General features: G+C 41.5%; 1 protein-coding gene across 12 annotated transcripts in view; it reads left to right on the forward strand.

The window, feature by feature from the left end:
- RBMS1 (RNA binding motif single stranded interacting protein 1) overlaps positions 1-13,990 on the forward strand; it is a 212,987-nt gene that overhangs the window by 106,034 nt on the left and 92,963 nt on the right. For 10 of the 12 annotated variants that reach the window (XM_067741773.1, XM_067741764.1, XM_067741761.1 and 7 more), the window contains one exon: positions 11,889-12,064. In XM_067741773.1, coding sequence (XP_067597874.1) covers positions 11,913-12,064 — 152 coding nt within the window. In that variant the 5' untranslated portion in view covers positions 11,889-11,912. The remainder of the gene's footprint in view (positions 1-11,888; positions 12,065-13,990) is intronic. The other 2 variants (XM_067741762.1, XM_067741765.1) reach the window with 1 other exon arrangement.

The raw sequence follows: 13,990 nt of genomic DNA on the forward strand, positions 1-13,990 counted from the left end.
CTGCTTTGGTTTAGGTGGGGTGGGTGCAGAGAGCTGGCCCCTCATCACTGGTCATCGAGTGTAGAGTCTCCTGAAGCCAGTTTCCATTTAGGTACAATTGTCTTCACCACTGTGTTTCTTTGTCGATGGGTGGGAAGAGATGATGTCATTTTCTTGTGCATTTAGAAGGACAGAGATTTATGAAATCCAGTTTGGGTACCTGTCACTAATAAATTAAGTTAATCTGATCATGATTGAGAATGAAAGATTGCATGTTTGATTTCATGAAGCAAAGGTAAAGGATATTTTATATGCTACATAGTGAAACTAAATATAAGGAGAGGAAAAGGGGATGGAAAGGCTCAATGGAGCTGTGCTGCTGTGGGGTGTGTGACCCCCATACCCGACCCCCCAAATTCACAGAGGTTCCGGGTCTCCTTTCTACCGAGAGCTAGAACTTGAATCATACTGTCCCAGGTTTCTTGGAAAAGAAGGTCCCTCTGAAATTTTCAACTTTCAATCAGTTTCAGATGAAACTGATGCTTTGTGATGAGCAACAGAAAATAAAAGGTCTTCAGGAAGATGAATAGCTTCACTTTTTTTCTTCTTGAGCAACAATCCCTACTTTAAACAAAGAGTATTGTGAAATAATTTTTCTTTTGAAAAAGAAGTCCTGTCTGGCTTACATAAATACTGAAACTGTTTCCCAGATTCCACTTACTGCAGAATGAAGTTGTACGTTAGTTTATCTACTTCAGAAAAGATGAAGAGAGGAGTGAACCTTGCCAGCACTTGGGTTGGTTACCTTCCAAGGCACCCAGGTACTCCAAGGCTGATACCATCAGTCCTGAAGTGATTAGACAGCAGTAGTGCATGGGCTGGCTCCACAAGAGAGAGGAGAGTCTCTGGGCTGCTGTAAGCAGTGGATAGTCAGTCTAAATATACAAGAGAAATCCCACAGGGAAGAAAACTTGTTCCTGCAAAAAAAAAAAAAAAAAAAAAAAAAATGAAGAAATGCTTACCCAGGTCAAAAGAGGAACAGTTCTTTAAGTATACTGGTGAGCTACTGGGAGCAGGGTTCTCATAACTTTGGGGATTTCTGAAGGAAAACCAGCTCGTCTTAGAGAATGAATATGAGTATAGCCACTGTGAAGCTTTAGGATAAAAGCAGACACTGGAATACATGAAAGGAAAATCTTCCAAGTCTCTAAGTTTCTTTGTAAGGAAACTGAGGGTTGAAGTTTCTTGGTTTAAGTGAGTGAATTTGTGACATACATAGGGAGACTAGAGAGTGGGCGGACAATTCTAGAGACTTTTCAAAGGTTTCTAACCTAAGCTTATTAAATTGCCATTTGACCCCGAATGTACTTCTCTGACAGAAAGGCAACAAACTGCTATAATTAAGCTGTTTGATTTATGTATCTTCTTGTAGATGGTACAGATAGTGATTGTATTATTCACAAATTTTTAGTATAAACACAAAAATAGAGTGGTGGCACTCACAAGGATTTTTTAGGAAGTTTGAATTGTAAATTTTTTTTTTTTTTTTTGGTAAGCAGGAAATTGGATGTCTAGCATACACTTGGACATCCAAGCAAGCAGTCTAAAATATGAGGTATAAAAGAGGCAGTACAAAATACACACTTTTTCTATGATACCTTAACAAGACTAGCACATCAGTTTTCCTTTTTAAGACTCATTGAGAAAACTTGGCATGTACCATTATAATTGCTACAATCCTTGTAGCAAATAAGGGCTGGTGCCCTTTGACAGCACTGGTGGGAAGGGAGACCTAGTCCTGCCTTGAATTAGCTGTACGACATTGGACATATACATGCTTTGACTTCTTTGGGCCTCAGAGGGGTTTCCTGGAAAGTAAGGTATTGAATTAGATCAGTGTTTATCAACATTTTAAAAGTCAAGCCTTCTTGAGTGAAAATAAAAATACTGCCCCTATCTCCACTCCCCACCCATCTCTTAATATTCTTTTATACTTCCAGTTGAGAATTACGGGACTGCATGATCTCTGATGTCTCTCTCAGCTCTGGAAAGCAGATGAACAGAGGTTTTCATTTCATTTTATGGGTAGATGCACCTTGCTCCTTCTTAAAGTTGGAAAGGGCCCTTTCCAGAATTCATTGTCACTCACCAAGAGTATTTATTGCCCTGAGTCCTTCCTGCCTTATGCATGGGCAACACCCAGAAGCTTGCTAGAACTGCAGAATCTTGGCTCTACCCAAGTGGCTGAGTCAAAATCTGCATTTTAACAATGCAAGTGATTCCTGTGCGCATCAAATTTTGAGAAACGCAGCAGAGCACTGTTTTGTAACCTGCAAGTGGCAGCATTAGTGGGGTGTGGAATCAATTTAGTAGGCCACTACTAAGTCGCTACCAGCATTTCTTATTTAAGGAAATAGGCAAGAAAAGGTACTGTTAGGGTACATTGCATAGGGTAAAGGAAAATAACTTCTACGTCTTTGCCTGTATGTGTATACAGTGTTTCAATCTCAGGCAAAAAATTAATTTTTTAGGTGGATCTCAGGCAAAAAAAAAAAAAAAAAGCCACTGTGCTTTGTGTCTCAGAGACAGTGTGTCTCAGAGACAACCATCTGCTTAATCCCTTCTACTTACTCACAGACATTTACGTAGAAATACATACACAGAGATACATAATAAAAAGCTGTCCTACACTAATTATCCATATTGTGTCAGATGTAAACTGCTAAATTGTACCATGAAAAAGCAATAAATGTGATTATTAATTTTTTTGAGTTGTAGTAACTCAAAAATTTTTCCTGTTGAGGTTTTACTTTGGCTATATACAAATCACAGCACGGTCAGATATGATTTCATTTTTTGTATTATTATTATGGGAAGATTTCAAATACTTGTTCAGTTTCCTGAAAGTACAGATAATGCTTTTTTCTCCAGGGACTGATTTGTGAAACCCATAATGCTGCAAGCTTATTCACATGTCCCTTTGCATCTTGGGAAAAAAAAAATTGAATAAATTCATTTGGGGTTTTTTGGGGGTAAACTGGCTCATGTTTTTCTAACTTTATGTTTAGTTAATCACTTTACAGTACTTTCAATAAGTGTTATGTAGTGTAAAGAAAGTATATTTTTAAATAGGTAATTTCCACCCTGAGGACTTTGCAATCTCAGCAATAATTCTTTACTTACAAAAAATGCTAGAAAATACAAACTGTACTATACATAGAGTTTTAAAAACAGCTCATTAGAGAAATGCAAATCAAAACTACAATGAGATATCATCTCACACCGGTCAGAATGGCCATCATCAAAGAATCTAGAAACAATAAATGCTGGAGAGGGTGTGGAGAAAAGGGAGCCCTCCTGCACTGTTGGTGGGAATGTAAATTGATGCAGCCACTATGGAGAACAGTATGGAGGCTCCTTAAGAAACTACAAATAGAACTACCATACGACCCAGCAATCCCACTACTGGGCATATACCCTGAGAAAACCATAATTCAAAAAGAGTCATGTACCAAAATGTTCACTGCAGCTCTATTTACAATAGCCAGGAGATGGAAGCAACCAAAGTGTCCATCATCGGCTGAATGGATAAAGAAGATGTGGCACATATATACAATGAAATATTACTCAGCCATAAAAGAAACGAAATTGAGTTATTTGGAGTGAGGTGGATGGACCTAGAGTCTGTCATACAGAGTGAAGTAACTCAGAAAGAGAAAAACAAATACCGTATGCTAACACATAATGGAATCTAAGAAAAAAAAAAGTCATGAAGAACCTAGAGGCAAGATGGGAATAAAGACACAGACCTACTAGAGAATGGACTTGAGGATATGGGGAGGGGGAAGGGTAAGCTGGGACTAAGTGAGAGAGTGGCATGGACATATATATACTACCAAACATAAAATAGATAGCTAGTGGGAAGCAGCTGCATAGCACAGGGAGATCAGCTCGGTGCTTTGTGATCGCCTGGAGGGGTGGGATAGGGCAGGTGGGAGGGAGGGAGATGCAAGAGGGAAGAGAAACGGGAACATATGTATATGTATAACTGATTCACTTTGTTGTAAAGCAGAAACTAACACACCATTGTAAAGCAATTATACTCCAATAAAAATGTTAAAAAAACAAAAACAGCTGGAAGGAAGTTGACCATGCTGGTATCCTAACTCCATTGGGGTGAGGCAGGAAATTCAGGCTTTGCAGAGGTGTTCTGAGCTGTCATGATAAAGGTAATGCTGCACTTCCCTTAGGAAATTTCCTTTTTTCAATTTATTTTGAGTAAAAAGGAAGAGTTTGTTCTTGTCCCTTTGCAGGGCTCTATGTCAAGGAACAAAACAGGTGTGGATTTGAAAATTCTTCATTTGAGACCCAAAAAGAGAATAAAAACACTCTCTATGCACCTGCATTCAGAATCCAGGAGAGTAATCAATTTTGTACCAGGAGTTTGGCAGGATTTTCTGTTTACTGTGTTCCAATAGCTGGTTGTTATGAACTTTCTTTTAAGGTGGTTTTGGAGCTATTACATGGTCTTTTGATGTATAAGAGATTAAATAGAATGTGAAATGCAACTTTTTACTGATTACATGTTGAAACAGAAAGATGTGAAGCTGTTAACCAACAAAAAGTCTCAGTAGGTCCAAGTTATTCAGCTATAATATTTTCATCTGAAGACCACTCTGGCTCTAAGAACTCTGAATATTATATCTTTAAAAAAATTTTTTTTAAATTTGTTTCTTTAAACTTTAGTTGTACTTTTAGCATAGCTTCTGTATTTACTGTATTTCCTCACAAACATCTGTGGCTAAATAGGGACTCTGTGCTTGGCTTAAGTGGTATACGGAGGTGAGACCACAGTGCGACTCCTGTCTGTCTTCTAGCTGCGCATGTGATTGGGTGAGTCTTCTTTCTCGGGTCTGCTGATTCAACCTCTTACTCCATTCCTCTGGCTGTTGGTGCAGGTAGATAAGAGTACCCAGGGGCTTGGCTGGGTTTTGTCCTGATATGCCTTAGCTGGAGACAGCCAGAAGCATTATCCAGCCTTAGAATTCGGAAATGGAAGGGAGCTTAGAAATCACCCAGTCTAACCTGCTCATTTCCCAGGCGAGGACCTTGTGCTGCTCAGAAATGATGCTCCAGTTACTGGCCGAGGCAAGACTGGACTCCAGATATACAGATTTTTCCATTCAGTCATTTTTCTTTTGTATGTAGAGAGGAGGGGGGAGAATTTCCTTAGGTTTATGTCCCCCACAAGCTATGCTCTTCATTTATCATCTTAAAATTTTCTGTTCTCCCTGTGAGACTCTGAACAGTCATGTGTGACATTATATCGATATTCTATATCGATTTCTAGGTAATCCTCCTACCTTTCTAGTGTCATCCCCCCCACACACACCTTCTCCTCCCCAGACATCAGCTTGTCCTAGCATACCCTTGAGCCAACCAAGGGAAAAGACCAAGGAAAAGAGGTTGCTCTTTTCCCTGGCTTCATGAAGAATGATGCTTCCTATCTGTATCTTGGTCGGCTCTTCTCCTCTGCCCACACACCCACCCCTTTCAGGACTGCCTTTCCTCTGTTTTTAATGACTTGCCGTTAATATCCAGCTCCCTCAGCCATCTACTCCCTCAGTGAAGCCGCCTTCAACCTTTCTGTCCCAGGCCCTCTCATCCCTCTCATCTCATCTCAGGGATGAGCACTTGGTTGAACTCTTAACTACTTTTAGAAACCATACCATACCACACCATTTTACGTGATGCAATTAAGGGTAGATAAAGCCAGGAGCCCACTGTTAAAAGCTTTTCCTTCCTAATGAATGTGCTTTCTGGTAAGGAAGTTTTGAACCCGTTGCCTTAAGCCCCTCACTTACTTTCTTGGCCTTCCAGTTTTCCGGTGAATAACATACTTAATGCCTTCAGTGCGGAATCTTTATGTTGTTTTTTGTTTTGCTTTTAAAGATTTTTTTTTTTTTGATGTGGACCAATTTTAAAGTCCTTATTGAATTTGTTACAGTATTGCCTCTGTTTCATGTTTTGGTTTTTTTGGCCGCGAGACATGGGATCTTAGCTCTCCCACCAGGGATCGAGCCCACACCCCCTGCATTGGAAGGCGAAGTCTTAACCACTGGACTGCCAGGGAGGTCCCTGTTTTTTTGTTTTTTAAAGACTTTTTTTAAAGAGGAGTTTTAGGTTTACAACAAAACTGCGAGGGAGATACAGATTTCTCACCAACCCCGGGTCCCACACACTCATTCGCTTCCTCCGTTATCCGCATCACTCGCCGGAATGGTACATTTTAAAATTTCAGTGCACGTCTGAAATTTATTTTTTTTAATCTGATGGACTTAGGTAAAGAGATTTCTATGTAGAGATTGCAACTTTACATTTAAGGATGAGATTTGATAACTATCTTAGTGAATATTAATTACGAAGCCTTGGGAATTTTTAGTTTTAGATTTTTTAAATAGCCAACATAACAACATGGACCTCTCTGCTTCGACAGACAGAATCCAGCAAAAGAATACTGAATAACCTATTGCTCAGTTCCATAGTTTGAGGCTACAAAGTTTGTTTCCAAACAAGGAACAGTGACAATATGAGACCCAGTTCATTAACTAATTAGCTATGTGATTTTAAGCTTTGATATCCTGGCATCCAATGGGATTACCTGATATCTGCCCATTTGTCCTCCTTCCCACATGATGGGTAAGTAAGACCCTGCATGTGTGAAGGGGCACCATTGTTCTGGGCTAATGTCGGTGCTGTCCTTTCGCCTCCTGGCCTACCCGGAAGAACATCTGCTTCCTGGCCAGCTTCTCATCTCTCACTAACTCACCTCCCACTTCTCAGCTGTGTACTTTCCCAGCTCCCTGTGCCAGGAACTTTATCTTTCTCAGTTATTATTCCTAGCCCTTTTGGAGCCACTCAGATGTCTAAATGGAAACAAACCAACAAAAATGTTCTGACTGTGACAAAATTGGCCTATTCAGATGATCTGCCCCCCCCACCCCCGTTCCATAATTCCTCTAAATTATTAAATTTCCTTTGTATCTTGAAAGCTTTGGGAGAAGAACCAGTATATGGCGTTAGTTTGGTAGACAGTGCCTTTGTGTAGTACTCAGTTCACGCCAGGATTGATACTACACTATTTCCTGGAGAAATGATGATGTCCATGACTTCTGTCTGCTCTCAGGAGCAACTGTAATGATTATTTTGCTTCTGGATAAAGGAAATAGTTGATGTGGTAAACCTCCCTGCTGTTTGGTGGTGGGGTGTGTGTGTGTGTGTGTGTGTGTGTGTGTGTGTGTGTGTGTGTGTAGTAGGGGGTGGCAGGGTGGGGACAGGGATTATGGATTATAACCTTAAACTATGAGGATGACAGCCTTAAAGAAGACTTGAGGGTAATTAAAAGGCAGATACTAGGTTTCCCTTCCCTTCAAAGTATATTCTTAGGAAAGTTACTAAGTGAGGGGGTGAGGGAAGAACAGCTTCAGCTATAAGATTGGTCAGAGCACTATTCTTGAGCCTATTAGAAATAGGAAGGAAATAAGACAATAGAATTTATAGTGACAGGTCTTTGTTTTTTCATTGTTCTTTGCTGGATAGAAATCTACAACAATGTACATGATTACTAATATATTTTTAGTTCACACGTGGTTAATCCCGTTTTTAAAAGAGACTTAGATTTGCATTTATATAGAAGAGACTTCTTAATGTGCATTGGGGTGAGGGGTGATGTGACGGGGAGGGAAATAGATTTACCGTACGTGTAGTTGCGTGTCTGTCTTTTAGTGTAGGAGGTGAGTGGGCTTTCCTGGTGGGATGGAGGCATCAGAGCTGTCCACACAGGAAGTCTTCCCTGAGTGCTGTCCACACAGGAAGTCCTCCCTGATTGTGGTCCACACAGGAAGTCCTCCCTGAGTGTTGACAAGCCCTCTTCCTGCTGGTGCCCACACCCACTCCTGCAGGGAGTGCAGAGAGGCTCTGCGAACAGAGCCACCCATTTATTCACCACCAACTTTATTTTTCTATCACTTTAGGCATGCGAATTCAGCCTACTTAAATGTTATTGTGAAAACTGAATTAGCTTGTTTTCCCTGCCCTTGGATAGATAACTTGATAGGTATCTTGTTTACCTGACCTGAAGCAGTGAGATTAGGCCAGAGAAGGCTGAGCTACAGACTCCTAGGCTCTTGTGGGATGGGTCAGCACTTAGCTGTGGTCATTCAGCCACCCAGTTCCTTAAATAAATAGGTTGAATTTGTGAAAATTGTCCACATACTTCATCCAAGGGGTGGAAGGTGGGGAGTGTCTTTTCAAATTCTAGGGCAGCTTAGGGGTTTTTGAGAGGCAAAATGTAAAAGGACAACCAGTGATGAAAATGGAGTTTGGTAAAATATTGTCCACTTGTAAGCTTTTTTTTTCTTTCTTGCTTTTTTTTTAAGTCTGCGGTTCATGCCGTTGAGGCACTTGACTACAAAGTGTAATTGCTTTAAATTGATCAGGGTTCTGAAGTGTAGATAAAGACTTGTCAGTGTTTGCGTTTCAGTCTGGGAGTGAGGGTGCCATTCTCCACTGGTTAAGTGGAGCCTTCCTAAAATGGTGACTCTGATGCTCGGCTGTAACGTGCTGTAGCTTTCCAAAATTGTTTGCAGAATTCTTTTAATGAAAAGATTTATAAGGTCGAATTTTAAAAACTGACCTTTTTAAGGGTTTTGTTAAAAAAAAAAAAAGCACAAGTTGACTGTTGCTCATTAAATTAACTTAAAGGCACCTTGGAATTTTTTTCTTAAAAAAACTTAGCCACCAATGGTATTAAGTGTCATATTTCAGAAAAACTTCAATTTCATAATTTAAGTTGCAGGAAGAATGGGCACAGAAAAATGAAATAATATTAATAGTTCATTTAGGATATAGACAGTGTTTTGGGTGCCATTCAGAGTACAGATCAAGGGCTCTGGCTTTGTTGTCCAGCAGATCTGAGTTCAAATTGCAGCCCTGCCGCCTACTAAAAGTGTGACCATGGCACATTACTTAACGTCTCCTGAGACTCAGTTTCCTGATCTGCAAAATGGGAGAACAATAATGCATCTGTCTCGTTTGGATTAAGTAAGATGACGCATGGCACAGTGTCTGGCACATATGAAACATGCAGGATATGACAATAATCATTACCCTGCTCTTAACAGTTATCATTAACCCATTCTGAATATTTTGGAATAAACTCCTTTATTGTGTTTGCATTTTCTTCTTTGAACATGAGGAAGTCTTTATCAGGATTTAAATTTTTAATTTCAGTGAGTTCTAAAAACTCAATCTTTGATCTAAAATTTTCTGTACCAGAAAATGGAATATGGACAACTTGGACTAATTTAATGCTTCTTGTCTTTAGTCATCAACTATTTCTGAGAGTTGATAATAGGATTCATTTGAATTTAACCTTGGTCACCAGGACTCACCAGAGACCAGTCACCCTCCTCAGGATGCATTCGGGACCTCCCTTCTCCCAGGTGGGATCGGAATACTAGGAGATTTCTTTCCCCCAAAGAGTAGGTTAGAGAGAAAGTGGGGTGGCACAGACTGTATGTGCTCCCCACCTACTTCCAGCATGGGAAAATAGTGCTGTCATAAATATGGAGGCCGGTCGAAGATGCATTCCATCAGCTATGTAGATCACGGCTCTGCTTCTGCCAAATATAGATACATAAATAAAAGCCTGCTCCTTCACGTCCAGATAATTCACACATCCACATGTTTCTTTTCATTGGGTAAGTCTATGCCCGACACTCCACTTTCCACCCCAGAGAAGAGCAGAGGTGAGAGCTGAGGCAGACTTGGGATGCAGTCTTTCAGATGCCTGCTGGTTCACTTTCTTTGGGTGGTGTCATCCCACTGCAAGGTGGGCATGGACCCAAGCCACAGCTCCTGTCAGATCCCTGCAAGGCTTACCCAGGTGACCACGTTTCGTCCCCCGACTGCAGCGCTGAACACACCAGGTCCTATGGTGAAAAGCTGTGTTTGAGGCAAGCACAGGCTCTCGGATGTGAATCAGAGGCGAGTTAAGAAAAACTACAGTCTTGCCTAGATGTCTACAACTGTCAGTTCTTTGTGTAAATCGAAGGCTAGGGACAGGGTGGCAATATATGTGTTAACTTCCCAGCCCCTCTGTTCTTCACTGAAGTGAGAAATAGAGGGTGCCTTGTTGATGGCAGGTTGCAGCTAGCAGTTATATTGAGTGACTTTGGAGAAGGGACACAGACCTCTGTGTGGCACAGCTGGGAGGTCTGAGGTGCCAACAGTGGCAGAGCAGGAGAAGGGCTTAGTTTATACCTGGAAAGCTGTTTTTATCCCTTAGAGACAAACAGGGATGAGAGGAAAGGATTTGAGTTCAACTGCTTATTAAGGGCATAAATCAGATCGACTTGATAGGATATGATCTCAGACAGGTTTTGTTTGGATTAAGCTGTGCTGATGTTCCTGGTTCAAGTTCAGCCTTCATTTATACATTGACTGTTGTTAACCCTTCTTGCACCTCTCCTTTCTGAAAAAGAATCCCTTGAGATAAAGGGGTGTTTGGACTCTGATTTTAATTTAGCAAGGGCGCTGGGCAGTGAGAAGAACCATCTTCATAGTATAGGCCATGAAGAAATGGTTACATGTCTAGATTCATGAGGTGCCCAGTGCCTCAGGATACTGTGGGGTTAGGGTGGCCATGGCAGAAACTGGGTGCAGAGCCAGATAATCTGTCCTGGAAAGTTGAGTTTGCTGACAAGGTCAGCAAGGTTATATTTATTGCAGGGGGTCTACGTTTTGAACTTTCTAAAGTGGAATTTAATTGTGTCCTAGAGATGCCTCATTTTCTTGCTTATGGTAGTAAAAATCAAGCTGTAAGATTTGAAAAGTTTGTTGAATGTCTAGTGACTAATTTTACATCTTCAAACTGTTACTCAGTGTCAGTGATGCCCTTGGTTAGTCTATTTATTATTTAGAAGATGTGAAGTAAAAACAATTCCTGTCCTGGTGTGAAATGCAGAGCATTTGCTGTGAGGACACTTTGGGGTGTGCTGACTTCCATGTCAAACTGAACCATTTAACTTCCTCAAAGGTCATGTGTGTGGCATAGGGACAGAGAACTGTGGTTTCTTTCGATTGGTTAACAATTATCTGATGTGAGTACATTTTCAGACATTCTTCCTAGGTGGCTGCCGACTGAAACCACACCGAGCCTGGCTTGCAGGCTTTGTAAAAGTTACCTTGGCTGCTGCGAGGCCTGGGAAGGTTTCCAGCTTCTACACCATTCTCACAGGGGTTAAATTTCACAAGGTTAGCCAGAGCGAAAGGTAGCCGACCTGTGAATCTCATCCAGATGTCTCAAGGAAGCCATGGGCCTGTCTTAGAACTAGGTGAAGTCTTCCTTATTTGAGCCTCTTGACCGAACTCTAACCTTCTTACACTTGAAGAGTAATCTTTTTTTTTTAATCCCTAAGAATCATCTCAATAAAATTGTCAGCAAGTTTCAATCAAGTGTCCTTCAGAATTTGAAAACCTTTTCAAAAGTCCAGTGATTTCTAAATGACTGTAGATTAAAATGATATTATCAATAACTTTATGCAAGTTCGTTTTGAGTATCAGATGTGTTCCTTAAAGTATGTGAATAAAATCTTACAAAAACTTAGTCCTGTTTCAGGTGTAGGTAGAGAATATTCTGCTGAGTAAAATCCTATTATTCATGTTGAAGGAGAGGGTATTTTTGTAGAATGAACAGATCTTTTTTAAGGTGTAAATTAAAATCTGCGGTAAAGTAGCTGAAGATAAATCTGTATGCGTATCTTGGTAACTTCGTCTTGGTTGGGAGGTCATACAGCCTCTGAATCGGTTCTGTCTGGCGTTCTAACGCTGCCGTCTTTGTTTTCCAGCAGTCTCTGGTCCCAGCCCACCCCATGGCCCCTCCCAGCCCCAGCACCACCAGCAGTAATAACAACAGTAGTAGCAGTAGCAGCTCAGGATGGGATCAGCTAAGCAAAACGAACCTCTATATCCGGGGGCTGCCTCCCAACACCACAGACCAGGACCTGGTGAAGCTGTGTCAGCCGTAAGTAGAAGTTGTTCTTGTGTTTAGCTCCTAAATATCTCCTTGATCATATTACAGAGTGAGATAAATTGTGTTATAAGAGAGGTTTAGTACAAGACAAATCTGGGAATGCTCATTCTGGTCACAGTTGACAGGGTTCTAAGTTTTGAGTCCTTGGATGCTTTTTCAGTCAGCATTACGATCAACAGAATGCCTATATAATAAGATAAATTGGAGCATTTGCTCAGTAGAATTTGACTTTATTGGCGCATGAGAAGCAGGCTATGAATTGTTTAAAAACACGGCTGGTTCCTTTTTGAGGAGTGCTCATATTTTGTGGAAGCACCTCTCGGGGCCATTCTGTCTCATCATAAGAGAAACTTTCGTTGTCACCGTTTGTCAGAAAGGTAGTTACCGTCTAACTTAATCCTAAATGGGTATAAACGCTAATGCCAGGGGGGCAAAGGTAGTCTGTCTTCACTCACACCTGTAGTTTTGTGGTCTGGGTTGTTCACGCTCAGCTCTGGGCATTCTTTTTTTTTTTTAATTAATTAATTTATTTATTTATTTTTAGCTGTGTTGGGTCTTTGTTGCAGGCTTTCTCTAGTTGCGGCGAGCGGGGGCTACTCTTCGTTGCGGTGCGCGGGCTTCTCGTTGCAGTGGCTTCTCTTGTTGTGCAGCACGGGCTCTAGGCACGCGGGCTTCAGTAGTTGTGGCACGCGGGCTCAGTAGTTGTGGCATGCGGGCTCTAGAGCGCAGGCTCAGTAGTTGTGGCACACGGGCTTAGCTGCTCTGCGGCATGTGGGATCTTCCCGGACCAGGGCTCGAACCTGTGTCCCCTGCATTGGCAGGTGGATTCTCAACCACTGCACCACCAGGGAAGTCCTCAGTTCTGGGCGTTCTTATGCCCAAAGTTCCTATTCCTCTTCTCACTGCCCCCCGTGCTGTGTCCTGAGATGAAATGTGCATACGTGTATAACTTTGTTCCAAAGGAAATTTGCATTATATGCTTGTCGATAAATAGAATATAAGTATGCTACTTTGCTGCAATCACATTAACTAAGGAAGAAAGCACCAGTTTAAACCAAGGAGCCAGAAGCACTGTACATTGCAAAGATCACAGTGTAAAGACTAAAAGCCTCCAATCCCTTTAAGCTATAAAAGCCTACACGTACAACAGCCTCTTTTATTTTTCCAAAGACAATCATGGTCCCTCACAAACAGAACTTTATATAACTGTGGAAAAGGACGTCCACTAAAGAGTGTTTCCTGTTCCCTGAAAAGTATTTCCGTTTCTAAACATATGATTAATAGCATCTTATTTTTGTTGTACTGGGTAAAGTATAAATGTATTACTTCTTGCTTTAAGAAAAAAATTTTTTTCAAAACTTACTTGGGCAGCGTTTGCAAACTGGAACTAAAAGTAACATCTGGCCTTCCATCAGGAGCGCTGGTGGTTTTGCTCTGTCGTGTTTTTAGAGAGGAGGGTGGGACACTGGGAGGTGGTTCGTCAGCATCTGGAGAGCCTTCGGAAGGCCGCCACCCTCAGGACCCTCCCTCCGCCTTTCCCGTGTTACCCTTCTGATCAGCCCCTTTGGACTTTGTCTGCAGCCTTTGCTCCCGGGGCAGTGAAATAATGTCCTGTGCTAGGGATGACTTTGAAAGCAAGTCCAGCTCTTGGGGTTTGTCATGCCTGACCAGAGTCAGATGGAATTTTGCCAGGCACGCCCTGCCCCATTGCAGCTGTTCAAGACCACAAATAGGCCTTTTTGCTATCTTGTCTGCTGTTGACCTCTACGGGCATCTTCCTCTGCTTTTGCAACATAATTACAGGTAGATAGAGCACCTGAAGTCTAAGGAGCTAAAAATATAACTTTGTAGGACACAAAAGAATGGAATGAACCCTCACATCCTTGAGGTGTAAGAGAAGGGGAAAGGATTTCAGAA

This window comes from Pseudorca crassidens, chromosome 6 (genome assembly GCF_039906515.1).
Source record: "Pseudorca crassidens isolate mPseCra1 chromosome 6, mPseCra1.hap1, whole genome shotgun sequence".
In the NCBI taxonomy this organism is placed as follows: domain Eukaryota; kingdom Metazoa; phylum Chordata; class Mammalia; order Artiodactyla; family Delphinidae; genus Pseudorca; species Pseudorca crassidens.